The 26,830-nt window shown below is 39.8% G+C and overlaps 1 protein-coding gene across 4 annotated transcripts in view; it reads right to left on the bottom strand.

Moving 5' to 3' along the window:
- Window positions 1-26,830, bottom strand: part of SMAP1 (small ArfGAP 1) — a 149,524-nt gene that overhangs the window by 65,384 nt on the left and 57,310 nt on the right. For all 4 annotated transcript variants that reach the window (XM_070043523.1, XM_030859221.2, XM_030859222.3 and 1 more), the window contains exons 3-4: window positions 17,801-17,886; window positions 6,610-6,685 (exon numbers count right to left, since the gene is read on the bottom strand). In XM_070043523.1, coding sequence (XP_069899624.1) covers window positions 6,610-6,685; window positions 17,801-17,886 — 162 coding nt within the window. The remainder of the gene's footprint in view (window positions 1-6,609; window positions 6,686-17,800; window positions 17,887-26,830) is intronic.

Genomic DNA, 26,830 nt, shown 5'->3' with positions numbered 1-26,830 from the left:
TTAAAGCGCAGCTTCAAAGCTGGTTTATCCCACTGGACATTTACTTGCTAGAGCTATGTAGAAAACAAGAGATTAGAAAAAGCACATAAAATCACTTAAGATAATAACCTGTATCATAAAGACCATTTTTGCCCAAATTCATGTAAAAGCTGAACATAAAAATGTAAGAGAGGAATAGGGACACTTAATATGTCGAGTGTTACTAAGTCAACATGATTCCCTGTAAAAGTGCTTGTTCTCCTTTCCAGAGGATGATAAACTGATTTGGCCACTTTTAAAATTCAGAAGGAGCAACATAAGACTATTCAATAAATATCAGTCATTTAACAAAGCATTTTAATGCAAAAATAAAAAAGCATTAATACTAAGTTCCAGCTAGGAAAAAACAGAGATGCTTGTTCAGTAGGGTACACATCTGAAAAGTCAATGGACAAATCCACAGGTGAATGTGAACAGACTGGTATACCCATAAATCAAACTACTATCAGCCAATAAAAAAGGGATGGTCTAATAGTACACATGAAATCAGGGGTGAATTTCAGAAACATGCTGAAAGAACCCAGACATCAAAGAGTAAACAGGGTATGATACCATTCATATGAAGCTCCAGCAGAGACAGGTACAATCTACCGTGATAAAGAGCAGATCAGTGGCTACCTGGGCCAGGGGTGGGAGGCCAGGGGCACAAAGCGACCTTCTGGAGTGAAGGAAAGGGTCTACGTGCCAATCGACTGTGGTCGTGCTTACATAGAGTATTTATTTTCCGAAACTCATTGAACTATAACTTAAACTGTCTGCCTTGTATTGTATGTAAATTCTACCTCAGTAACATTGATTTTTTAAAAAGTCGATGAGCGGGGTAAGCCCCATCATGCGAGCAAGGAATGAAGAACTAGAGTCTACACGTCTTGCTTCAGCTGGAAGCGAGAGACACGACAGAACAGAGAGATGGGGGAGAAGCAAAAGGCAGGTGGGGGAGGAAAGAAAAAAACGCAGAGGCAAGAAAAACCAGGCGCTCATGTGTTCCTTCCAAATCTCTACAAGTGCTGCCCACCACCCCTGCACTGACCACCAGCAGGGACCCGCCGGCCTCCAGCGCCTGGATGAGCACTCCTCACGGGTCGCCTTGCCCAGGTCTTGCTCTTCTACAAACTGTGACGATAGCAGATGCAAAGGTGATCAGCACCTAGCCCTACTTAGGAGGCTTGAACAGTTCACACACATTATACAAGGCCAGAGTCTAAACCCCTTAACCAGACCACAGGTCCTCTGCCTGTCCCTGCCTTCCCTGACCTGCGACCAGGCATCTAGCCACACGCGACTCCTCTGGTGCCAGCGCTCCAGTCTCTGCCCCAGCCTCCAGGGGTCTCGGCTCCTGCTGCTTCCTCTGCTGGAAGCACCCATGCTCCCAGCGGGTCCCACCCGTCCTGACATGGCCTCCTCCAGGAAGTGTCCCTTCATCCTCCAGTCTCCTACAACGCTTCCCTCTGGCAGACATGATCATGTGATGTCCAGTACAGAGGCGATTCGTTATCGGTATTCTTCGTTCATCTGAAGTTCTCTGAGACAGACGTTGTTTCTCTTCTGTTCACCATCTCCAGCATGTGACATTCAACAGGTCTCAATAAATTTTTTTTAATTGACGAAAAGGAAACAGGAGGATGAGAGCATCTCAGAGGCACAAGCAAGAGGAGGCCCCATATCAGCAGTTCTCACTGTCCTCTGAAAGGGCACTGGCTTGCTCACGCACTTCTCTGAAATCTTATGTAAGTTATCTATTGGGGTGGCCAAAAGATTCGTTCAGTTTTTTCTCCAAGATGGCTCTAGTAGCACTTAGTTGTCTTTAACTTCATTCAAAACAATTTTGTTAGATTGTACTGTGACAGCTGTCACATCAGTGTGCATTTAAAAAAACATCAAAATTGGTGAACTTTTGCGTAACCATTTTAATACTGAAGATGGAAGAAAAAAAGCATCCTTTCGGCACATTATGCTTTATTATTTCAAGAAAGGTGAAAACGCAACTGAAACACAAAAAAAGATTTGTGCAGTGTATGGAGAAGGTGCTGTGACTGACTGAACATGTCAAAAAAGTGGTTTGTGAAATTTCATGCTGGAGATTTCTCGCTGGACGATGCTCCACGGTTGGGTGGACCAGTTGAAGTTGACAGCAATCAAATCGAGACATTAATTGAGAACAACCAACATTAAACCAAGCGGGAGACAGCCGACATACTCAAAATATCCAAATCAAGCGTCGAAAATCATCTGCACCAGCTTGGTTATGTTCATCGCTTTGATGCTTGGGTTCCACGTGTTAATGGAAGAAAACCTTCTTGATCATATTTCTGTGTGCCATTCCCTAATGAAACGTAATGAAAATGTTCCATTTTTAAAACATTGTGATGGGCGATAAAAAGTGGATACTGTACAATAATGTGGAACGGAAGAGAGCGTGGGGCAAGGGAAATGAACCACCAACAACCACATCAAAGGCCAGTCTTCATCCAAAGAAGGTGATGTTGTGTATATGGTGGGATTGGAAGGGAGTCCTCTATTATGAGCTCCTTCCGGAAAATCAAAAGGTTAATTCCAACGGCTCCGAATGAGACCAACTGAAAGCAGCACTCAATGAAAAGCGTCCAGAATTAGTCAACAGAAAACGCATAATCTTCCACCAGGATAACACAAGACCACGTCTCTTTGATGACCAGGCAAAAACTGTTACAGCTTGGCTAGGAAGTTCTGATTCATCCACTGTATTCACCAGACATTGAACCTTCGGATTTCCATTTATTTCAGTCTTTACAAAATCCTCTTAATAGAAAAAATCAATTCCCTGGAAGACTGTAAAAGGCATCTGGAACAGTTCTTTGCTCAAAAAAATAAAAAGTTTTGGGAAGATGGAATTATGAAGTTGCCTGAAAAATGGCAGAAGGTAGTGGAAAAGAAGGGTGAATACGTTGTTCAATAAAGTTCTTGGTGAAAATGAAAAATGTGTCTTTTATTTTTACTTAAAAACTGAAGGCACTTTTGGCCAACCCAATACACTCATTGTCAAATTCAGAATTTATTTTGTAACTAGATGATAATTCCATTTCACTGGATTCCAGTACTTTTATAGAGAGAGGGGACAAGACTTTGACCTTGAAAATGGCGCTGGCAAAGGCAATCGTCATGCTTTACTGTCCCTCTATTCCCCACCCTTCTCTCCCCCACCCCCAGCCATGAGAGAACACGAAGTGGGAACTCAGTAAAGATCTCCTTCGGGAATAGGAGCTAACGTCCTCCCTTCAATTATTCTTAAGACCAGAGGTTCTTCTCTAGGCCACCACCGAAGAAACTCCCAGAGTAATCCAAGTGTACAAACGCACCTACTGCAGAAGGAAAACTGACCTGGTAAAACAGGTTTCCAACTACCACGTTCCAGGATAAGGTGAAAAAGTATCAAGTATTCTAAAAATACCAGTACAATTAGTTGAAGGTGGTAAGGCAAAATGCTCATCTATCTTTTCAAGAAAAGATCACATTATTTTCTTGATGATTTTTTCTTCTTACTCTCTCACCCTTTTTGACAGAATAATGTTATATAATAAAAATCTGGTGCTTCAAAATGCTGAAAAATACCTTATGGATTAACTGTAAGCAATACATCACTTCAAACCCATTTTGGAAATTCTTGAATATATTTTCCAAGTGAAGATTTGATCACGGCAGTTCTCAAATGGGCTGTCTCATGACCTTTCAATACACTGTGAAGCTTTACTTTTTCAGGAGTTGAGAAATCATTTAAAAAATATAGTTTCCAAAGCAAATTACCTTCCATGGTATGTGTTAGGTACAAAAGCTGAAAATACATTTACTGAACTAAAGTCATACAAAAGAAACCATCGATTAAACGCATCAGTAGGAGAGTTAAAAGACTTTTTGACAAGCTTAACTCAGTAACCATAGCCACCAGATATGTAGAAGAAGCCTGAATTTTAATATGCTAACTTTAAAATCATTGGATAAGTCACTAAGAAATGCAGAATTCTGGAGAAATTTCAAATAGAAGTCCTATAAATGCCACATCAGTCGCCTGGCAGCCCATAATTTAAAAAGGGCTGACTGAAATGTGGCAGTATTAATCCGACAGAACTCAAGTCAGTGGGGCCAATGAGATACAGCCTCTGGGCAGCGTGTGAGCCCGGCGGTTTCTAGCCCCACCCGCCCCTGCGCTTGGGCCCCTTTGCTCCTGCCCCCCTCCCTCCCCGCCAGGCGCTCCTCCCAGGAGCTCCTATGTGTTAAGCGCTCCTGTGCCAGGCACACAACAGAAATGCAGCGGGCCCTACCTTATTTAACTCCCATAAGAATACTGTCAAAAGTGGATGCCGTGATCATCCCTATTCCACAGAAGAGGAAACTAAAACTGTAACAAGAAGAAGTAACAACAACAACAAAAGCCCAACTTGAAACTGCTATTTCAGGGTAATCTTAAATCACCACCTGATCATTCATCATCTAAGTTTCTCATCCCTATCAGGAAGGACATCTTAAAATTTATTGCAATTCACACTGTTAAAATTATTGCTCATTTATATTAATGAATTATATAATCACCAGTTAACTGTAAACAGAGCTTAATGAAATTACTAGTGCTAGCTCTTTTATTATAATACAGTACAGAAACATTGTTTCCACAATTTCTAAGTTGAAATAATGGATTTAATTTTACTTTTGTTGTGCTAAATACTAGTCTTTATACATATATAGATACACACATATAAAACAAAATAAGTGAAAGTTTTCCTGTTTTTAAACTTTTATATAATACTCAATTATATGGCAACTGATTGGAATAGTAATTTCATGTGAAATTCAGACTGGAGAATTAAAACCTTTGTGTGATGCAAACTCAAGCATGTACTCAAACTGCATTCAAGAGGTTACTTGTGAGGGATGAGAAGTGGCAGAGGAGGCAAGAAATATGTAAGATAAACTGAAACAAGAACAAGTGAGTGCTCATTTTAAAGCTACCAACTCCCAGCAACTATTAGCTGTTTTTCCAAGACAAAACTGAGCCAGTCAGGGGTAAGGATTAAATAGTTAGAGTTACCTATACATTTTCCTGGTGCAACAGATTTTCTTTTTGATGATTATAATAGCAAATGAATCACGTGAGGATGGAAGTATGTGGTGGGGGAAGCGAGGGGGTGGTGGGGAGGGAAAGAAGAGGCAGGCGGGGGAGAGGGGAGAAGAGGAAGAGCGAGGGGGGAGAGGGGAACAGAGAAAAGTTGCTGCTGGAAAAGGGCAAACAACATGGCAGAGCTCAACCTCATCTGCTCGATACCTGCTAGATCTCCTAAGAACTCACCTGATCAGTGTTGCCAGCTATGCTGCACCACTACTTACGGGGAGTGAGGGGCGGACAGACAGGACAATTTCTGTACTCAGTTTTTCAAATGTCCCCTATCACTCATTCATTAAGGAATACCAAGGAGGGCAGACTCATTCTGCGTCCCCGTGGCGGGAGAATTCTAAGGTGGCCACCAAAATTCCCACCCCTGGTTTACACACCCTGTATTTTAAAATGATTTCTTAGAATTTCATATAAAAATATATTACTTATGCTTTAAAGTTTGTCCTTTTTCCCCCACAATGCTGTAAGTAAACTTAATTTCATGGATGTGATAAGCATCACTCTCAATATTGTCAATTTTTACTGATTTTTCAAGAGATTTCCTCTCCTACACCCACTGTAAATGCAGCCTAAACTCTATCAAGGGTACCTTTGCTCCAAAATATACATTAATCATACTTTAAACATTGTTTTAGAAGATTTTTTTTAATGGTCAGAGACCATGTATTACAATATCCTTACTTTGTTAGTATTTGGTTGAATTTTTTAGTATACTGCTTCTCCATACGGACTGAAAAGGAAAACCAGCTTATATGCAAAATGAGAGGAAATTATTGTCTCTAAATTGCGTGACAGATGAATTAGCCACACAATTAACTGGCTTATAGCTTTATTATTAATCTAGGAATCAAAGACTTAAAAAATGACTACAGCCCTAAAGATAATTAGCCTTAAACAGCATTTAACTGGGATAGGAAAATTTAATCAGAAAGAAAAACTTAAAAAGGATCAGTGATATAACATATTTGGATCACTACAGTAAGGTCTCAACTATTACTTGATAATACTTGATAATAACCAATGAAAATGCCATGTTTTAATAAACTTATATCTGGACAGATCCACCAAAGCCCTTAAAAGAAGACAGATTTTCCTTTTTTGTTCATTTCCCGAATCTAGTAAAAACAATTATCTCTCCTCCATTTTTCAATTAGTGACTTTATCTTTTTGCAAATTTCAAAAAAATTAATTAAATGCCATTTAAGCAGTTATCAGACTCTTACATAGAATATGCTCCTTTCTGAATCAAGGGTCCTGCTTTGTGAAAGCTCATTAACATTATATGACAAAAACTTCCAATATTCAAATTTTTTAAGTATGTAACTAGCACATTTTCACAATAAATAAACAGAGCTGTATCATATGTTAAAAGTTCCACATCTACTCAACAAGCATCAATTGGCAATAGAGATGAAGATTTTACTTACATTTGTAATAGCTATAGCATTTTTATCGTAGTATTTCTTCTTTTCATATTTATCTCTGATGAAAAATTCCACTGCTCTGAAAACAGATAACTTAAGGAAAAGCATGAGTTCAGTGACATGTACACTCCCCTTTATTCATTCGTCTCCACAAAGCCTGGACTTTAAATTCAATTTTCCTACTCTCCGGGCTGTATTTTACTCACACACTATTTCTGCAACTAAATTCTGCAACCTACTTTTCTTTCTGCCAAAGAGTCTATCTCTTTCAGGAAATTTTCCCCACTCAACCCGATTCTAAAAAGAAAAGTAACCACATTTCTCAATTCCATCACGCTCCACAGCCCTCTACCCTGACTCAGCTCTAAATTCACTTCATGTTCATTTTGGATTCTCAGTGTAAGTAAAGAAACTAACGCCCATGCAGCAACCACAGCGCACCAGACACTGTGTGCTGTCCATAGTTTTTTTCTGTTTTTTTTTTTTTTTTTTTTGGCTGTGTTGGGTCTTCGTTGCTGCATGCGGGCTTTCTCTAGTTGCAGCAAGTGGGGGTTTCTCTTCATTGTGGAGAACGGGCTCTAGGTGCGTGGGCTTCAGTAGCTGTGGCACACGGGCTTAACTGCTCCACAGCATGTGGGATCTTCCCGGACCAGGGCTCAAACCCGTGTCCCCTGCATTGGCAGGTGGATTCTTAACCACTGTGCCCAGGGAAGTCCCTGTCCATAGTTTTTTCCTTTAATCCTTCCTCAACACAGTAATGTGCATATTATAATTTCCACATCATAGATGAAGAATCAGCAACTTGGAAAGACTAAACAATTGTGATTTCAATACTTATGTCCCTTCCACCATACATGGCTGCCTCTGATTGTATCAGAGAAGATTCTCTGTATATTAGAAAAACGGTGGCTATTTTTTTTCCTGCAAAGGTTCTAGATACGGAGAAGTCAAGAAGCTAAAACCAAGGTGAGAACTATTCAATTTTCTGAAGTTGGGGGGACCAGCCCTACCTGTTGATAGATGAGTCATTTCTAGTGGGATCCAATAGCCCTGAGTTATCTTACAGAGATGACTTCTCTTAGCAGTCCAACAACCATGTCTTTACCATATTCTACTAAAATGGAACTTCTTCCATCAGGGATTTGTAACTTTTTAATTTTTTAGTACCATGAACCTCTTTGATAGTCCAGTAAAGTCTGTGGAGATAGTGCTTTTAAATGCATAAAATAGTATAAATTGGGCACTGACTTAATAAAAACAAATAAAAGCCTTAAAAAAAGGGACTTCCCTGGTGGCGCAGTGGTTAAGAATCCGCCTGCCAATGCAGGGGGACACGGGTTCAAGCCCTGCTCCGGGAAGATCCCACATGCCACGGAGCAACTATGCCCGTGTGCCACAACTACTGAGCCTGTGCTCTAGAGCCCCTGAGCCACAACTACTGAGCCCACGTGCCACAAATACTGAAGCCAGCACGCCTAGAGCCCATGCTCCGCAACAAGAGAAGCCACCGCAATGAGAAGCCCACACACCACAACGAAGAGTAGCCCCCGCTCGCCACAACTAGAGAAAGCTCACGTATAGCAACGAAGACCCAACGCAGCCAAAATATAAATTAATTTTTTTAAAAAGAATGCACTTTAAAAAAAAACCTTAAAAAAATGCATAAAATAAAATACATAGAATTACAAAGGAAATGAATTACACTGAAATACAATCTCTCTGTGGATCCCCAGGTTAAGACATCCTGTTCAAAGAGAAGTTACCTGAAGCAGTAAAACAATATATTTTCAGTCAAAAGCTCCTTATTAGAAATTAATAAAAGCTCTTTAAATTGACAGTTGAGGCCATAGGTAATAGAAAGAGTTGACAGACAACTATACAGTGGGTATTAAAAGAAAGCACTCCAAGGGGGCCAGGGAGGGCAAGTAAGACAGAAAATCTAAACGTTCAATTTATTAAGTAAGCTGAATAATTGAAAGCCATTTTTATAAACTGAGTATGTGAAAGGTACTTTATCTCTTTTTGTCCTCGTAAACTATGAGGTAGGTGCCATTTTACAACTAAAACCAGGCACAGAAAGTTTAAGAAGTTCTCTGGGATTCTACAGTACAAGGAAGGGAGAGTTGTGATGATTCGAAACCAGAATGTCTGACTTCCACTTTTTTCAGAATGTTACTGGTCATCACAAGTTCATTTGTGAATCAGTCATTTATTTCTGCTAATGATAACAAATGCTTTCAAATCTAGAGAAGAAGGTCAAATGTGGAGAGTGCCTTTTATTTTCAAGGTAGCCTTGGAGACCCTTTCAAGTGAAAGGCCCCAGAGCTGTCAGAGGCTGATTATTTATTTAGATATGTGAACATTTTGGCAGCCAGTACCAAAAAATTACCAAAACACCCCAAGATTTTCATAAAATGCAAGAATGTTATTTATTCCAACTATTTCACATGTAAATAAGCTAAATGTTAAGTTCGCACATGACTGTAAATCCATGTTCAATATTACATTATTCTAGTTTTCTAACAGGAAAAAACGAAACAATCAAAAAGAGAGGCCCTTTGGATGAGGTGTGTGAATGTGGTGTATTGAGCAACTTTCACTGCAGAGACAACTATTTACCACCACAAAAGGGAAGAGAAAATAGAATTTACTTAGACTGATGTCATTTCCACTCTAGATGATAGGAAATATGTTTACTGTTTTTAAAAACTGTATACTATTTTAAAAACAGTAATTATATTTATTTCTAGATATAAATATTACATATAATATGCATATAGTTATTTCTTAACTAAGAAAATTTTGGAAATCTAAATTCTTTATTTTTTTAAATTTATTTATTTATATATTTTTGGCTGTGTTGGGTCTTCATTTCGGTACAAGGGCTTCCTCTGGTTGTGGCAAGTGAGGGCCACTCTTCATCACGGTGTGCAGGCCTCTCACTATCGCGGCCTCTCTTGTTGCGGAGCACAGGCTCCAGATGCGCAGGCTCAGTAGTTGTGGCTCACGGGCCTAGTTGCTCCGCAGCATGTGGGATCTTCCCGGACCAGGGCTCAAACCCGTGTCCCCTACATTGGCAGGTGGATTCTCAACCACTGTGCCAGCAGGGAAGCCCCTAAATTCTTAAAGTATAATTTTTATGTTTATATATCTGGGAGGTGAACAACACTGATATTTTTCCTCCTTAAAGATAGAAACAACAGTCTATTTTGGATATTGTTTAAAGTGTACTACATATTTTTTTAATATTTATTCATTTATTTTGGCTGCACTGGGTCTTAGTTGCAGCATGCAGGATCTTAGTTGTGGCATGTGGACTCTTAGTTGCGGCATGCACGTGGGATCCAGTTCCCGGACCAGAGATCGAACCCGGGTCCCCTGCATTGGGAGCACGGAGTCTTAGCCACTGGACCACCAGGGAAGTCCCTCAAGTGTAGTACATATTAAAGCCTGGAAAGATTTTAATACTCTCATTTATGAAATGTTTATGACAAAGGAAAGATTGTTGTTTATGACCAAAATTTAGTTTTAGGAAACTAATCATTAAGATTAAAAATAAAGTATATAAAATAATTTAACCACTGTAAAACTAAAATATTGAAAACTATGATGGTTTTATAAATATCGATTTGAAAAAGGCAAACATTTTAAGTATACAATCTTTTGTAGTGAAAAACAATACTAACATCTGATGAAATGATATGTTGTGTGAATTTTCAGAAATGACAGATATCCGTGAAATCTTAATTTATACTTAGTGTATTTTAAATAAATAATTCAAATATAGCTGAGTCTGGTTACTGTTTATGATATTAAAAAAGAAACCCTATCAGAAATTATCTAAGCAGTAAGTAATTTTAAAAACTTAATGTGAGATGAAAGCTGATCTGTTTTTCAAGGACATAAAAAAATTAAAGCATCAAGATAGGACGATGTACTAGGATATTCCTCATTATTAACATAAAACATTGCTTTTTAAAAAACAAAGCACACCACAAAGTGAACTTTTAAAACTCAGTGGAGTCACCTGAGAAGAACTGTGATTCAGGGCACATGCCACATCCTTGGATGCTCTCAGGCCCTACATGGCCTCTTAGGCCAAGAATGTATCACATGGTCCTCATGTATTTTTGTAAAACTTCCCAAAAGCAAGCCAATTCTTCACTGTTAATTCACCTAAAGAAACGCTGATTTATTCCCGGGGTCAGCAAACTTTTTCTTAAAGGGCCATATAGTAAATATTTTAGGTTCTGTGGGTCAGTTGGTCTATGCTGCAACTACTCACTTCTGCATTTGTAGCTCCAAAGTAGCCACAGAAAACTGATAAATGGATGGGTATGGATATGTTCTAATAAAACTTTATTTACAAAAACAGGAGTTGGCTCATGGGCCTGTAGTCGCTGATGCTTGAATTCTATTCCAACTCTAGTAGGCCAAGAACAGCCCAGTTGGATTTATAGAGGATCTCTGTGTCTGCAAACTGCCACTGTAGACAATGTAAGGGATTTTCAAGGGAAATTTGACAATAATTTTGCATTATATGCTGACTATAGCACTAATTCTCAAGGAAGATGGTCTCCAATGCATACCCTCATTTCTGGTACCAGTAGTGAAAATGACAATAATACTCCATATCTTACCAAGTTGTTGACGGTTTTGTGGATAATATAGATAAAGCCCTCAGCATAGTACCTAACAAACAGTAAGCATAAATGAAGTTAGCTTTTATTTTTGTATAACTTGGTGTCAGTTTCCTCACCTTTAAAATGGCGATAACACCAAGACTCACCTCGCAGGATTAAACACGCTAGTGTGTGGAAAGACCTAAGAGCAGTGGGGGACAGAGTGACTACTGTTTAACCCTCAGCTCTTATTATCAATCACCATGCTCTGACAGGCAGCTCTTTTAAACACAGGGCCCACAGCAGAGGGGGAAACAGAAAACTGCTGAGCCAAGGCTAAGATGGCGTGCCTATCATCAACTTTAAACAGATGAGCAAATGAGAAGCAGCAACAAAAGAACCAATAAATTTGAAGATCAGGGAATACTTATCTTCATTTTCCAGCATGCAGCTGCCATTTGAGACAAAATGACTTATTACTGACAGAGATCAATAATACAACTCCTCTCCCACAAAAAGAAATAGAACAGTAATATTTTCAGCAAATCAAGGTAAGGAATATACCAACGACAACGCAAGTTTAGGTGGCTGATTTGGGACTTAGTACACAAACAACGAAATACCCCAGAATACCCGCCACGCCTTTGGTCACAAAACACTCAGCACGGCACCCTTCACTGTCCCAATCCTCAAAACTAACAGACAGCAAGCACTACAGAAGTCCAGAAAAATGTTCACATCACTATGTGTTTTATCTTTTCACATGTATTTATTTGTATTTTAAGATTTTTCCTTTCTTTAAAGATGTCACTTAAAATACAAATTAATATCTATTCCCAAGAACAAAATGTTCCAGTTCCAGACACACAACACGGATAGCAGTAAAATTTTCAAAAGCTCCAAGGAGAATCACCGCTGATGAGCTCTGGTGCACACCAGAACTCATGGAACTGAGGTAATTAAAGTTATCAGATAAGACGAAAGATCCTAATGAAAATCTTTAATGTAAAGCTTTATCGCCTGTCATGCACTCGTACATGCCGCGTAGAATTAACCACAGGCCACATGAGAAATTACACTTTCACAGCAGCTTCTGCCTAACTTTTGTAAATTGCAAAGCTTTTAAAAAGTAACAAATCTTGTTAAGAATGCAGTGAGGTCCCATATTATGTGAGTTTTACTTGCCTCTAAGGATGAGACAACTATATTTAAATCAGTAAAAGTGCAGAGATGTTAGGCTTCTCAAAGAGCACTGAGCTTTAGAATGATTGATGAAATAAAGAAAAAAAGGGGACTGGTTTTACTAGTCTCCCTAATAATAGCTCCAAATCACAGTGTTTCATAATTAAAAGAAGGGATAAAAGTGACGTAGCTGTAATAACTAAGGTAAAAAACATTTTTAACACCTTTGTTGGAGTATAATTGCTTTACAATGTTGTGTTAAGTTTCTGTTGTATAACAAAGTGAATCAGCTATACGTATACATATATCCCCATATCTCCTCCCTCTTGCGTCTCCCTCCCACCCTCCCTATCCCACCCCTCTAGGTGGTCACAAAGCACTGAGCTGATCTCCCTGTGTTATGCGGCTGCTTCCCACTAGCTATCTGTTTTACATTTGGTAGTATATGTAAGTCCATGCCACTCTCTCACTTCGTCCCAGCTTACCATTCCCCCTCCCTGTGTCCTCAAGTCCATTCTCCACGTCTGCATCTTTATTCCTGTCCTGCCCCTAGGTTCTTCAGAACCATTTGTTTTTTTGGTAAAAAACATTTTTGAAGACTATAGTATTACATTAGATATAGAAGCTGGTCTCATGGTCCAAGAGATGTCATCTTATACTCTTATCATTAGTAGTCATCTATCTCAAATGTCTTTAGACAAAATCCCTCTTTAGTTTCTGACAACCTTAGATTATCTTTCTGTAAACAGCAAGAGGTCAACACCTCATATGAACATGACCATAATTTGCAAATGCTTTACAAGTAACATTTAGTTTGAAAAATCAAACACACATGCTTGAACTAACAGTAGCAAAGACACACATTATCTAAGAGCCTGACCTGAATCATACCAGGTACTCAAAAACTGACATTTTCACCTAGACCTTATGGTCTTAGCTGCAAAGAGTCCCAAACTATAAGCCTATCTATTTTTAAAAGCCACCCACCAGGACTCAAATGTGACAACACTGATTTTACTCAGACTATCATCATTAAGTATAATAATATCCAAGTGTCCTTACACACGAGGGAAAGTCTGGAGGCTTTGGGAAGTTTCTTAACAGCTCTTTGAGAACCCTACCCCCTTGCCTGCCAAGGATAAAAATATTATGCTCTATCTGAGCTGCTCTGAAAATTTAAAAAGCTAATGTACATAAAGTGCCAAACTCAGGGCTTGGCACACAGTGAACCCTCGCTGAGCAGGAAAGCTACTGCAGTTGTTTCCAAATGCCACACCCTCACTTTGTCAAAGGTCAAGGACTTACTGATGCCAGACACCAATCAATTCACTACAAAAATCTCATCTCTCCTGAAATGTTTAGATAAGGACCACACATTTAAGGACATGGCAAAAAACACCAGAAAAAAGAACTCACCATCTCACTAATCCTTTACTTCTATTAGGTTCACCATAAAACGGATAGTAATTACTTAACAGAATTCCTACGAATGTGTACCAAATGGTACACAGAAGAGGGCAGTGTAAGGGGACACAGAGGTCCTGTCCTCCCCTGAATACCTTCAGGGCTTTGTCAAAGCAACACGGCATCATGGGGATGAACTAAATAACTTGGAAGCCACATTCATCCACCAGATACCACATAAAGGACACTACCCCAAATCTCAAGAACCTCAAGTAATTTACCCTCTTAACGTTCAAGAGAAGTCCAAAAACCCAATTCAAACCAAACCAACCCCCAACACACACACACACACAACACACAAACTTCCAGACAAGGGAGATTCTTCAACTTGAGGGATTTTATACATTAACTCAGGCTTGGGGGTGAGAAGCAGAGAAAGGAATAACCTAATACAACCTGCAAGCAGTGCTAACAACCACCTGGGAACACAGTTTATTTGCTCTGTGGTATCTCCTTCCACCATGCTCTCTTCCTCAGGATTCTGCCCTATGCCCTCACTTTCCAGAGGAGAAGAAAAACAGCATTCCCAAGATTCTCAATAAAACCGCAAAAAAGAATACAGGACCAGGGACTTCTCTGGTGGTGCAGTGGCTAAGAATTTGCCTGCCAAGGCAGGGGACACTGGTTCGAGCCCGAGTCCTGGAAGATCCCACATGCCACAGAGCAACTCAGCCCGTGCGCCACAACTACTGAGCCTGTGCTCTACAGCCCGCAAGCCCCAACTACTGAGCCCGCGTGCCACAACTACTGAAGCCTGCACGCCTAGAGCCCGTGCTCCGCAACGAGAAGCCCCCGCAATGAGAAAAGTGCCCACGCACTGAAGCGGAAAGTAGCCCCCTCTCTCCGCAATGAGAAAGCCCGCGTGCAGCAACGAAGACCCGAGGCCAAAAATAAATAAATAAATATATTTATTTAAAAAAGAATACAGGACCACTGCCCTAGGTAAACACAACTTTAGCAAGCATTTTTCTATCACCTACGTGCTAAGTGACTCTCCTGTCTACACTGCATTTCCTGCTTTCTTTTAGCGTCCAGACTCGTTTCCAGCTTCTAGATGGGCATCTCCATGCATGTGTCCCACAGACACCTTATCCTGCCCAAAGTGATGGCTCACTGTCTTCAATCTGTAACCCTTACACCTTCATCTGGTACTGAATTCCTTCCCCGATGAAGCAGTTCACCTCACTCACAGAACCTTAGCCAAGCTAGGAAACTTGGGGTCCTTGCAGTGTCTTCCCTGGAAACAAAGGCAATCTTTTTCTTTTAAAAAAATTTTTTTTGCGGTACGCAGGCCTCTCACTGTTGTGGCCTCTCCCGTTGCGGAGCACAGGCTCCGGACGCGCAGGCTCAGCGGCCAGGGCTCACGGGCCCAGCCGCTCCGCGGCATGTGGGATCTTCCCAGACCGGGGCACGAACCCGCGTCCCCTGCATCGGCAGGCGGACTCTCAACCACTGCCCCACCAGGAAAGCCCAGGCAATCTTAACCTAATCCAACTGCCCCTGCCTTCCCAGTTCCCTTCCAGTCTCCCCAATTCCCTCCTGCCTGTTCCCAAGTCTCCCACGTAATTCATCTCTTCATCACTGCTCCCCTCAGGGCTGTACTAGTATTCTACATGCCCTCTGTGACTCCACGACCTCCTCCAACTCATCTTCCTTGTGGTAGAAGCTAATATTTCTAATGTTTCTCCTGCCTCAAAATTCTTCATGGCTTTTCAATCCTTTGGGCCAATGAAATGAGGTACTGCTCTATATGCTACCTATATGCTGCTCTATATGGTACTGAAAACCCTTCACAATCTGGAAAAATGAGCTTCATCTGCCACTGGCCCACGAAACTTAAATCTTGTCATATCAAAACTTTAAAATGTCAAGTGTCCTCACACCTTCATACTTCTGCTCACACAATTTTTTATGCCTGAAATGTACCACCCACTCCTACCCCAGGATCTTGCTATAATAAAAATAGCCTGGGATATCAGACTGCTAAATGTGTGGGAAGGAGGTGGAGGAAGCAGAAACAGAACAGGACAAATACTAACTTCTTGAGTATAACCCAAAAGGTTTCTATACAAATATGAAAAAATATATATATAATGGACTGCATCTCTGAGAAAAGATCAATTTTTTTCATTGTTTGGTCACACAAACTGTTTTAGTATACACATGGGTAGTACCTGTTCTTTTTTTGTTTTTTTTAAGCTACACATAATTTTTTTTTAAATATTTATTTACTTGACTGCGTCAGGTCTTAGTTGAGGCATGTGGGATCTTTCGTTGTGGTGCGTGGGCTCTGTTCTTCCTTGCAGCATGGGGGCTTCTATCAAGTTGTGGCACACGGGCTCAGTAGTTGTGGTGTGCGGGCTCTCTAGTTGTGGCGTGAGAGCTGCATAGTGCGCGGGCTCTCTAGTTGTGGTACACGGGCTCGGTAGTTGTGGCGCAAGCCTCTCTAGTTGTGGCGCACAGGCTCTCTAGTTGTGGAGCGTGGGCTCGGTAGTTGTGGCGCAAGGCTCTCGAGTTGTGGCATGCGGGCTTGGTAGTTGTGGCACGCGGGCCTAGTTGCCCCCCCCACCCCGGCACGTGGTATCCTGGTTCTCCGACCAGGGATCGAACCTGCGTCCCCTGCATTGGAAGGCAGATTCTTAACCACTGGATCACCAGGAGAGTCCAGTACACAACTGATCTTTAAGAAACTACATTATATTGCCAAAATCACAAAAATCACCTTTGGATAAAATCACATATACCTACAGTCAATTAGATAATCTTATTCTGATGAGCTTTTTCTCAAACTTCAATATGAGTTCGAGGAACCCTATAAAATCAAACGATTTCTCTTTAACATGTGAAAAAAAAAATCCTCACTAAAATGCCTGTGAGAAAATATTCCCCTCATTCATTAGGTCAGATGTGAAAGCAAAGAGAGCCATGCAGCCTGTGACCCACGGAAGGTCAGCAGTGACATGACCCCACATCCCTGCCACCATCCACGTCCACCAAGTATGGGATTTGTCTGTCAACTGCTTCACATAAACATAATTACCACATAAAGGTGATCAAAGGAAATTCCTCCAGGGACTTCCCTGGTGGTCCAGTGATTGAGAATCCGCCTTCCAATGCAGGGGACACGGGTTCAATCCCTGGTCGGGGAACTAAGATCCCACATGCTATGGGGCAACTAAGCCCATGCGCCACAACTAGAGAGCCCATGCGCTGCAACTACTGAGCCTGTGCACTCTAGAGCTCACACGCCAAAACTAGAGAGAAGTCCAAGTGCCGCAACGAAGACCCGATGCAGCCAAATAAATAAATAAATATTCAAAGGAAACTTCTCTGGAAATGATTTTTCAAAAAGTACTCAAGATGCTCACAAATCAAACCTCTAATAATAGTCTAAAGTAATAAACAACATATATGCTCCAATCAAGAGTTGGAGATCAATCAAGAGGAATCAGTTTGGGGCTTCCCTGATGGCACAGTGGTTGAGAGTCCGCCTGCCGATGCAGGGGACGCGGGTTCGTGCCCCGGTCCGGGAAGATCCCACATGCCGTGGAGCGGCTGGGCCCGTGAGCCATGGCCGCTGAGCCTGCGCGTCCGGAGCCTGTGCTCCGCAACAGGAGAGGCCACAACAGTGAGAGGCCCACATACCGCAAAAAAAAAAAAAAAAAAAAAAAAAAAGGAATCAGTTGTAATATTTTATACTTAATAATAATTACATAAAAATACTATATAGATCATGTATTACCAGATTCCTATTAAAAACTTACCATATACAAAGCATAGCTCAGGGCAAATCAATTTCTATTTTTCATGAACAACAGTATGATAAAGGTCACATCTTCCTAAATATTCAATACAAAGTTAAAATATGAACTATAAAAATGAGCTGATTCTTTTAAACCCCACAATAAAGAAATGTTAAAGGATACTGATCTGTCTGTGGTCTTCGAAAGTTCTCTGGAAGATTGGCTTCATATAGTAGTCTTGCTTTAGTATTTCCCATATCTTGCATGCACTATAATAAAAAAATCACATATTTTCATTACTCATATAAATATTAAAAAGTAATTCCTATACACACATACATACAAACACCAGACATTTATCATTTCCAATACATATTCTTTAGAAAAATAATTTAAATCACAACTATGAAATTAATTATTCAAGTTCAAAACAGAAGCATAGTTTTAATCCTTCACACGTCTTCAACATACGTGGATCTGCAGTTTTCGAATGTCTTTTTCTGTGACTACAATACCACCTTCATTTACACTCACTACTTCCTAAAAGTGGATTCCCTGGCAGTTCGTGGTATTACTATTGTTTTAAATGTACCACTTGAACAACACTGCCATTTCTAAGGCCAATAAGTCAAGATCAAATTTTCTTTGTTTTGAGCTTCAAAATACTCTGAGGTTTTCATGATTTACAACCAAGGCCACAATGGAGAGCAGTGAGGCAGAAATAGGGCTGCCCTAGAACACAACAGAAGTGGATTCACTTCTTTGGGGTTATTCATCTCTTTAAGATTCTGCCAAAAGCTATGGATCCTCCTCTCGCTACCAAAAAACTGTGCCTAATGGCCAAATTTTACATACAAGTTCAGGAGTTCACAGGACTCTCCCTAAAATCTATCAACCCCAAGAGTAAGAACAATTGCTAAGGAGGCATAAGATAATTAAACTGGTTGAAATGATTATTAACTTAAATTTCTGGATCACCTATGAGTAAGGACTAACCAAAGAGTACTTCCAGGATGTTCTATTACATTAGAAACTGAACTAACATTTACAAACAAAACATTACTCTATCACTATTTTACATCATTTTCAGGGAGCTTAAGTTCCTTAAAATGTTTTAACTGGTTGAAAGATCTGCTTTTAAAATTCCTTTTTCCCCTGATTTCCTAAACACACACCCCCCACCCCGTGTCCCTAAGAAGACAATCCAGGCTTAACAGATCACTAGATGTCATCCTTGGGTTGTAGCCCTCAAGGGGATACAGAACCACCTTCCTTCAGATAAAAAAATACAGTGACTTTTCTCCCAACTGAGAGTTCTAAGTTATGCAAGCTACTCATGTAAACCCATTTCTGGATACCTACACCACCCGACCTCAACATAAGAACTCTTTCAGGGTACACGAGATTTCTAAGTCATTCCTCTAGAGATAATGAGAAAGTGAAGTAATAAAGGGCTGGGAAACATTAAGGGATAGTAAGCTGAAAAACAAGAAAATGTTTTGCTATTTAGCTCTGGAGAGAAGAGAGTAGGCCAAGGGCTCCCCCGTGTCATGAGGCACAGTAGCATGGAGTCAGTCAGTGTGAGGAGGGCTACGGAACAATCCTCTGAGTGGGGAGAAGAGCGGAGAGACTTTCAGGACTGCTAACCCTTCCTGAAAAAAGGAAGACTGTTTTCCATCGCAAGCATTCAATGACGCCACATCTTTGTGCGGGGGCACGTGGGAATTCAGTAGTAGAGACGACCAACTCACGTCATCATAAAGGCATCAAATATTTGGAAAGAACGAGACCAAGAGAAAGTGTGCATAATATATGCAATGAAGCAAAAAGTAACTTAGATACAGCTCACAGAAACTACAAAAATAAGAAAACATGAAGTTTCTAACACACAAACAAGAGTACATAAAAATTTTAACAGAAATTTAGTAAGACTAAAAACAGTATCTGCTATACCTGCCATATCTCATTGATCCAAAGTTACATTTTTCTTCATATTATAACATTCATGAAGTAGAAATGCATCTTACAACTGATCGTGTCTTGTAAGTGATCATTTTTTTCTAATTAGTCCATAAAATGTAGTTGTTTCTTACAATCAGTGATATTATCTTATTTCAATAAATATGACTCTATACATTTTATATAAATATTCTCTTTAATATAGGTCATTAATATTTTATTTTGGCAAAATAAAAAATTAAGAACAAGGCATACATGTACATTGTACCAAATTATTTAATTTTGTTCTACAGATGCTATCCATCACAGTTAGACAGGAGGAAAAAAGGTATAAAATCTGAAAGGGAGAAGTGATGTGAAATTATGAGCCATTTCTACAGCAGACCACTGCCAAAAAGTGACCTGACGCAGGTGCTCGTGTGTGTGTGCGTGTCTCTGTTAGCTGGGACTGGGGGAAACAAGGATTCAATAACATCACGGATGTAGAGAGATCATTTTGTAAGGAGAAGGAAGACACTAGTAAGCTCAAATAATTTCTAAGTTTCTAAAAAGTAGAACAGAGTAGGGTGGAAGGAAAGTCTGCAATGAAAGGATTAGTGGAGATGAAACTGGTTCAGCCACTGGAGATGGTTAGAGTGAAGAGAAAAAAACAACAGGAGCTGGCATTCCTGGGAGGTGACAGGAGTGTGGTACAAACTACCTGTCCTCAGAGTGTCAAGACACTACAGGCAAGGGCCCTACAGAACACGTGAAAATTTTTTCTATTGGACTTAAGAGCAAATTCTGGTAATTGGCAGAAGAAAATAATGAAACAGCCTAACAGCTACAATAACAAGCATTAGCCTCAATATCTTATTAATATATATAAATAATATAGTATTATAAATTAGATGTATTATATATAATATATAAATTGCATATATATTATAATACATAAATTGCTTATATATATGCCATTTCAAAGTTTTTAAAATCCTGATTTAGGTATTATTACCCTAATTTGACAGGAAAGGAAACTGAAGCTGCAAGATGTTAAGTAACACGCCCAGGAGTCTCCATTAGAATTAAACTCGACAGAACCAACATCGGCCACTGGCAGTCTAGACACCTCAGGCTGCAGCCAATGGAACTAGGGACCATGTCACGCAGGGCTCATGAACACCAGGCTCTTTGCTTTAGCGGCTCAGTTTTCATTTTACAGATGAGGAAACAAGCACAAAGAGGTTCCCTGCTGGGTAATTCAAGGAATCAGTTACAGAGTTTTAAAAATATTTTAAAAGAGATATTTATTTACATAGTAAACTATACTTCATCTCAAAACTGATTTTTTAAAAACAAGGCAAGCATCCAGTGAGCAGAAATGTATTGATATTCTTGACAAACCATTGTAAGAATAGATGAAATACAAAGTCAACATTCATTTTTACTTTAAGAAAAAATATATTAATATATTGAAGAATAAGTGAAATGTGTACTCCGCAGTTATGATAAATGCCATTTAGGCAGGACATATTTAAAAATTGTTATTTACTATGCCTATTAAATTCAATCTGTCCTCCTTTTATACTTTATATGGTCCTAGAAAGATGAATTTTATATTGTATATAAATGAACGATCTTCATCCAAAACCACCACCATTATAACCGCAAAGCAAGGCTTCACCTGGAAATGGTATAATAGGACACACTTAAGAATCCCAAAGCCCACTATTAAAAGCACTTGTCCTCATAACCTGAGTGCTTTCAGTTTCTCCCCCACAATCCAGTACACAGAACAACAGTTGCCCAAAGCCTCACACATCACTTGAGATTCAATTTTTAAAAATACTGTTTGAATCAAAATGCTGAAAAGCCTCTATGGGCTAAACACATTGTCATCACAATCTAATGAAGATGAAGCATTTCTATTTCTGAAACTTTCTAAGTAGACAACATATCACCCAGTCCCAGTTTTTGCACTAAAAAACAATAAAACTGGGCTTCCCTGGTAGTGCAGCGGTTGAGAGTCCGCCTACCAATGCAGGGGACACGGGTTCGTGACCCGGTCTGGGAAGATCCCACATGCCGCGGAGCGGCTGGGCCCGTGAGCCATGGCTGCTGAGCCTGCGCGTCCGGAGCCTATGCTCCGCAACGGGAGAGGCCACAACAGTGAGAGGCCCGCATACCACAAAAAAAAAAAAAAACAAAGAAAACAATAAATCTTATATTCTAAAAGAGTTCTAAACTTTTTAACGTTTTACAGAGACTAAAGAGAACTGAGGTTGTCAATTTAAAGTTTTAATTGGCATTTAGTTATTGGATTGTGTAATTTAATAAACATACCCAAAAACTAAAAAAAAAAAAAAAGTGGGAATAGATTTTTAAAAGGCATAATCAATAAGCAAACAAATGTAATAAGAAATTTTATTTTTATGTAACACTACTGTGTATGTTTAAAAAAAAAAGGCATTGTTTTATGTCAATGGGGCATCTCCAGTGGAAAAACATGGTAATTAAGCAGCACACAAAAACAGTTTTACTGCAAAAAGGGCCATGAAATGAATGCAAAGATAAAAGGCAACAGGAACATACAGAAACAAAGTGTGCCCAAGTTTGTCATTGTCAATATCAGGAAATAATAAAAGACAAGATAAGTAACAGGCCACCAGAAGTTCCAACTCAATGATTCATTCTCCTGAGAATAAAATCTGTCACATTTTTTCTTTTCTTTAACCTTCCAAACTCCTGGGGTGTGGAATGTAACTACGTGAAGCCACTACTCCAGGGCAGGCTGCTCCTATTTGCCCTAGCCCGCACACCCAGCGCAGTCCAGCCCAGGGCCTGGGTCTGTGTTTAGGAGCCAGGCGCCTGGGCCTCCTCTCTCCTTCACCTTGTGCGCCCTCCCCTTTGCTCAGCACCTACCCCAAGTGTCCCTGGAGCGTCTCCTGTACTTTCTCTCTCTCAGCAACAACCATTTATGAGCAAACTGAAACCCACATTAATGGACTGTTTCAGGAAGCTATCTGCATAGTTTTCATAAATTTTTATGTGTATACTGACTTGCCCTTTGGGGTTTACTGGCTATTTTTAAAAATGGAATAAGTGGAAAAAAAGAATAACAGCTACAAAACAAAGGACTGAGATTACTAATTGCTTTGTTGCAAATGACTAGGTTACAATGTGGCAATTAGATCTTCTAAATTCCCAATGGCAAAAATGCAAAACATCAAAATAATCAATAGAATCTTACACATTAGCATGTCATGGAAATACGCTACAGGTCTATGCTAAATCTGGAGGAAAAAAAGGTAAAAAACTATGTAAATTAAAACACTTCTACCCATTTTCTGAGAAATAGACGGGGGTGGGAGAGAGAAGACTCTTACTCCCAGGTCAAAAGATTGTTGTGTAAGGATATGAAAATAGCTAAAAATGTGTATCACCTGTGTGTCTGTATATATGCATAAAACATCTCAGGAAGAATATACAAGAAACTGGAAACAGGCTTGTTCCCACAGAGGGACACTGGATGACTGAGGGACAAAAATGGGAGGGAGACCACCCATTTTACACCTTCTGTACCCTTTGATGTTTGTACCGTGTCCATATGTTTCCCACTCCCCAACACAATAAAAGAGTTAGAGGGGGGCTTCATTAATCCTACACTGTTCCTAAATAAAATACATCCAGAGGGAGCTTAGCCAGGGATCCAAGCAGCATGTGACTCAGAGCAAGGAGACCTCCTCTCACTAGGGCCCTCCACCTCCACTAAGAGAACAGGGTCTCCTGACAATCCGAGACGTTATGATCGAATAAAATTAATACATTTAACAAATCCCATCCAAGAATATCTCACAGTCAGAATACATTCAAAATATAAATATGGCATTTACATGCCAGGTGTTTTCCCAGTATCATTACCTTCATTACTGTTGCTGAAGATGACATCATTAAACTTTCAACTATTAGTTTTTGCTTCTTAAGATTTCCATGTATGTGGTTTTGTGCGGGAGAGGGAGCACCACTTGCTCTATTTTCTATTCATTAAAATTTGTAGAACACAAAGACTAACATTTCAAACTGCCTTAGCTGAACGTGCGTGCATGCGTGCGTGCGTGCGTGCGTGTGTGTGTGTGTGTGTGTGTGTGTATGTATATATTTTAAAACCTCATAATTAAACAGAGAAATTGTAGTCCCTGGCAATTCTTCACGTCAGTGACTCACCTCTACTACCACTTGAAATTTCCCAGAATAGTTCTCTATCTTCCTCTCAAAAGCCACCAGGATTTCTTGCATAGGAGCAAGCTTTTCAGGACTGGTTTCAAGATCTTTTGGGTTCCAGCTGCTGGAAAAGAAGGGCCACTGTTTTTGGTCTCAGGAGCTCTTTGGAAATATTTAATACAGAGTCCATTCCTTCAGTTTTCATGAAATTGCGTTTTAGGGGAGTTGATCTCTTTCTGTTTTAATTGTTGTTTTTAAGAACAAAGTAAGTAAACCACACGTATTTAAACATTAAAATTGTTAAATGATGATGTGGAATCAGAGGTACCAGTTTTCCTATTTTTCACAATTTCTAGATATTCTCAGATCTTGATTCATAAGTTGCAGCATTGGCTAAGTTGCTACAAATTCAGAGAATGAATTTTTTTTTAAGCAATAAAATTAAACATTGTTATGACAAAACTGGAAAAGTTTCACATTACAGTCTTCTGTCATCTCTACTTACTATGAAATCATACGATTTGAAGTCCAGGGATAAACCACTACTTTCGTCCTAGGTGCTTAAGGCCCAGCTCAGGAGTCATCTGGACTCTTGCCCCTTCTGTCAGAAGTCTTTGTGATTCTAACTTTAATATTTTTGTAGATTTATCCCGTTAATCAACCTCATTGCCACTACTTCAGCTGAAGATCTAGTCACCCACTGCCTAGGCCACTGCAGGAACAAGCCCCTCGGATTTATGTTCTTAAAAGGAACATAACGTTAGGTGTCGCTCTTCAACTGAGAACACGTTAAGAGCTCGTAGGCTGTCCCTCTCCCCATCCCCCATCCCTCACAGGATCAAGGCCAAACCAGCCCCTGCCTACAACTTCCACCTTCACCCCCTATGCACATACAACAACTGCACCCGATAACTACCTTACTTTCTCAAATATGACACGTTTTCTATCTTTCTGCCCAGAAGGCCCTCTGCACACTGCTGCATGCTTTTAGAAATTAATACATAAAGGTCACTGTCAAAAAGGTAATGAGACATTTAAAAGATATGTTTAGAACTTATGATATCACTAGACACTGAGGGTATTTTTTTTTTAAGGGAAAAAAAGGAGCCACTACTAAGTAACTTGCTGAAGATGGCCCGTCATTTAGCCAACAAAGCCTAACCCCAAGCCCAGGTCTACAGAGTCCCAGGCCAGCGCCCTGACCACACCTGCTATTCTCGATCATCTTACATTCACACAAAGCAGGAAGAGAAGCAACCTCGCCTCTAAAATACTGTGTGCAATGAAATTAACAATAATTGTTCCCACATGATCCACTCACACAGGTATTCTACATTCACTGCCACTCAACAACTTCCTACCCAGTAGAGCACTGCCTATGGGATAGAAGCCCTTATCTTCAAGTAGCTTGTGATTTCTTTGGTTACACTCAGTCCCACCTAGATAGTACGGAATTAATAGGGTTAATGAGTGACTTGAGCCAAGAACTATAGCCAGTCACTAGGAAAAGGGAACTCTAAAAAGCATTACTGATATTTTTAAAAGTGTAACCTCAAAAACAATAAAATCAAGAGAAAAATCACAATCGTGCACATTCAGATCCAAAATAAATGTGACCTTTCCCCCAGTGGATTGTTTAAAATGCAAACATCCTATTAAACTTCACAGATTAAATTTTGCTATAGACAGTATCACATTTCTTTCTTCACCTCACTCTGCACATCAGGTAATAGATAAACCCAGCACTGTGCTGCCACCTTACTCTGCTTCTTTGAGGACACATTTAACGATCCTGGCAAGGAGGTGGCATAAGTTGAATCTCAGTCAAATGGTTTGCAGGGCAGAAACTGAGACACAGATGTAGAGAACAAACGTACGGACACTAAGCGGGGAAAGCGGCAGGGTGGTGGTGTGCTGAACTGGGCGACTGTGATTGACATGTATACACTGATGTGTATACAACTGATGACTCATAAGAACCTGCTGTATAAATAAATAAATAAATAAAATTAAAAAATACAATGAGAATATGGGCCATTGCAGAAAATCTGTAAAATGGATACACAATTAAAAAAAAAAGTTAAATGTGTACATGAGGCCACAATTTGAGAAATTTCATCAGTTTGATGGAATTATAATGAGTCCTCCCACAAAATAAGAAAAAAGTTGTTTGACCAGGGGTCTCTTGAATAAGTGTATACCAAGAATTGTGAACTGAAAGTTTATTATGTGTCTGTTTATATAAAGCCCTATGGAAATTTATCTAAGGGTCAAAACCTTGAGAGGTTAAACAATGTTCTAACATATACAGGTCAAATGTGGTTAAATCATGGAGAGCTTCAAATTAGCTTTTTTAATGACAATTTTACTCTATTAAATATTATTTGTCATGGGAATGACAAATAATATTTATTATTTGTCATTATTATTATTACACTTCTGTAACAGCAGTGACAGTTTTATTATTACACTTCTGTAACAGCAGTGACAGTTTCTGAAGCTCTTACAAAAAAAAGAAAAAGAAGTACTAGATTAAAAACACCAAAACCCATGCACAATATTCACACTGAAATTTGGTGATGGAGGATCCCCACAAATCCCGAGATGCCATCAGGTAAGGACGAGGCATAATGACCACTAGACCTGCCTGCAGCTAATGAGGTGTCAGATGGATCTGAGAACAGAACACTAAGACAGTGGAGAAATACAAACTGGAAACTGCTGTGAACCAACGTGAAGAAAGCAGATGAAGCTGAAAGGGATTTTACCCACCCGAAGAGCAAGGAAGTGCAAGAAGCTGGGAATGGGGAGGCGCTCCCATGAGGAACCATCAGATCTCCCTTCCAGGACAGGGCCCTACACTGAGTAATTCAAAACGGAGCAGGACAGAAATAATGGAGATAAAGGACGAGAAGGTCCAGATAAAAGTGGGAGAAGGGAACAGAGCGATCATCTCAGAAAACAAGTGGTTTTACTTTTTAAACATCATGTGAAAACAACAGAAGAGAGAGGTCTGTGAGGTTAGAAAAGCTATCTTGAATATGAGTTCCTTTT

This window comes from Globicephala melas, chromosome 14, assembly GCF_963455315.2.
Source record: "Globicephala melas chromosome 14, mGloMel1.2, whole genome shotgun sequence".
NCBI classification, from domain to species: domain Eukaryota; kingdom Metazoa; phylum Chordata; class Mammalia; order Artiodactyla; family Delphinidae; genus Globicephala; species Globicephala melas.
Note: the sequence above shows the minus strand (reverse complement) of the source record. Positions and strands in the feature narration are given on the sequence as shown.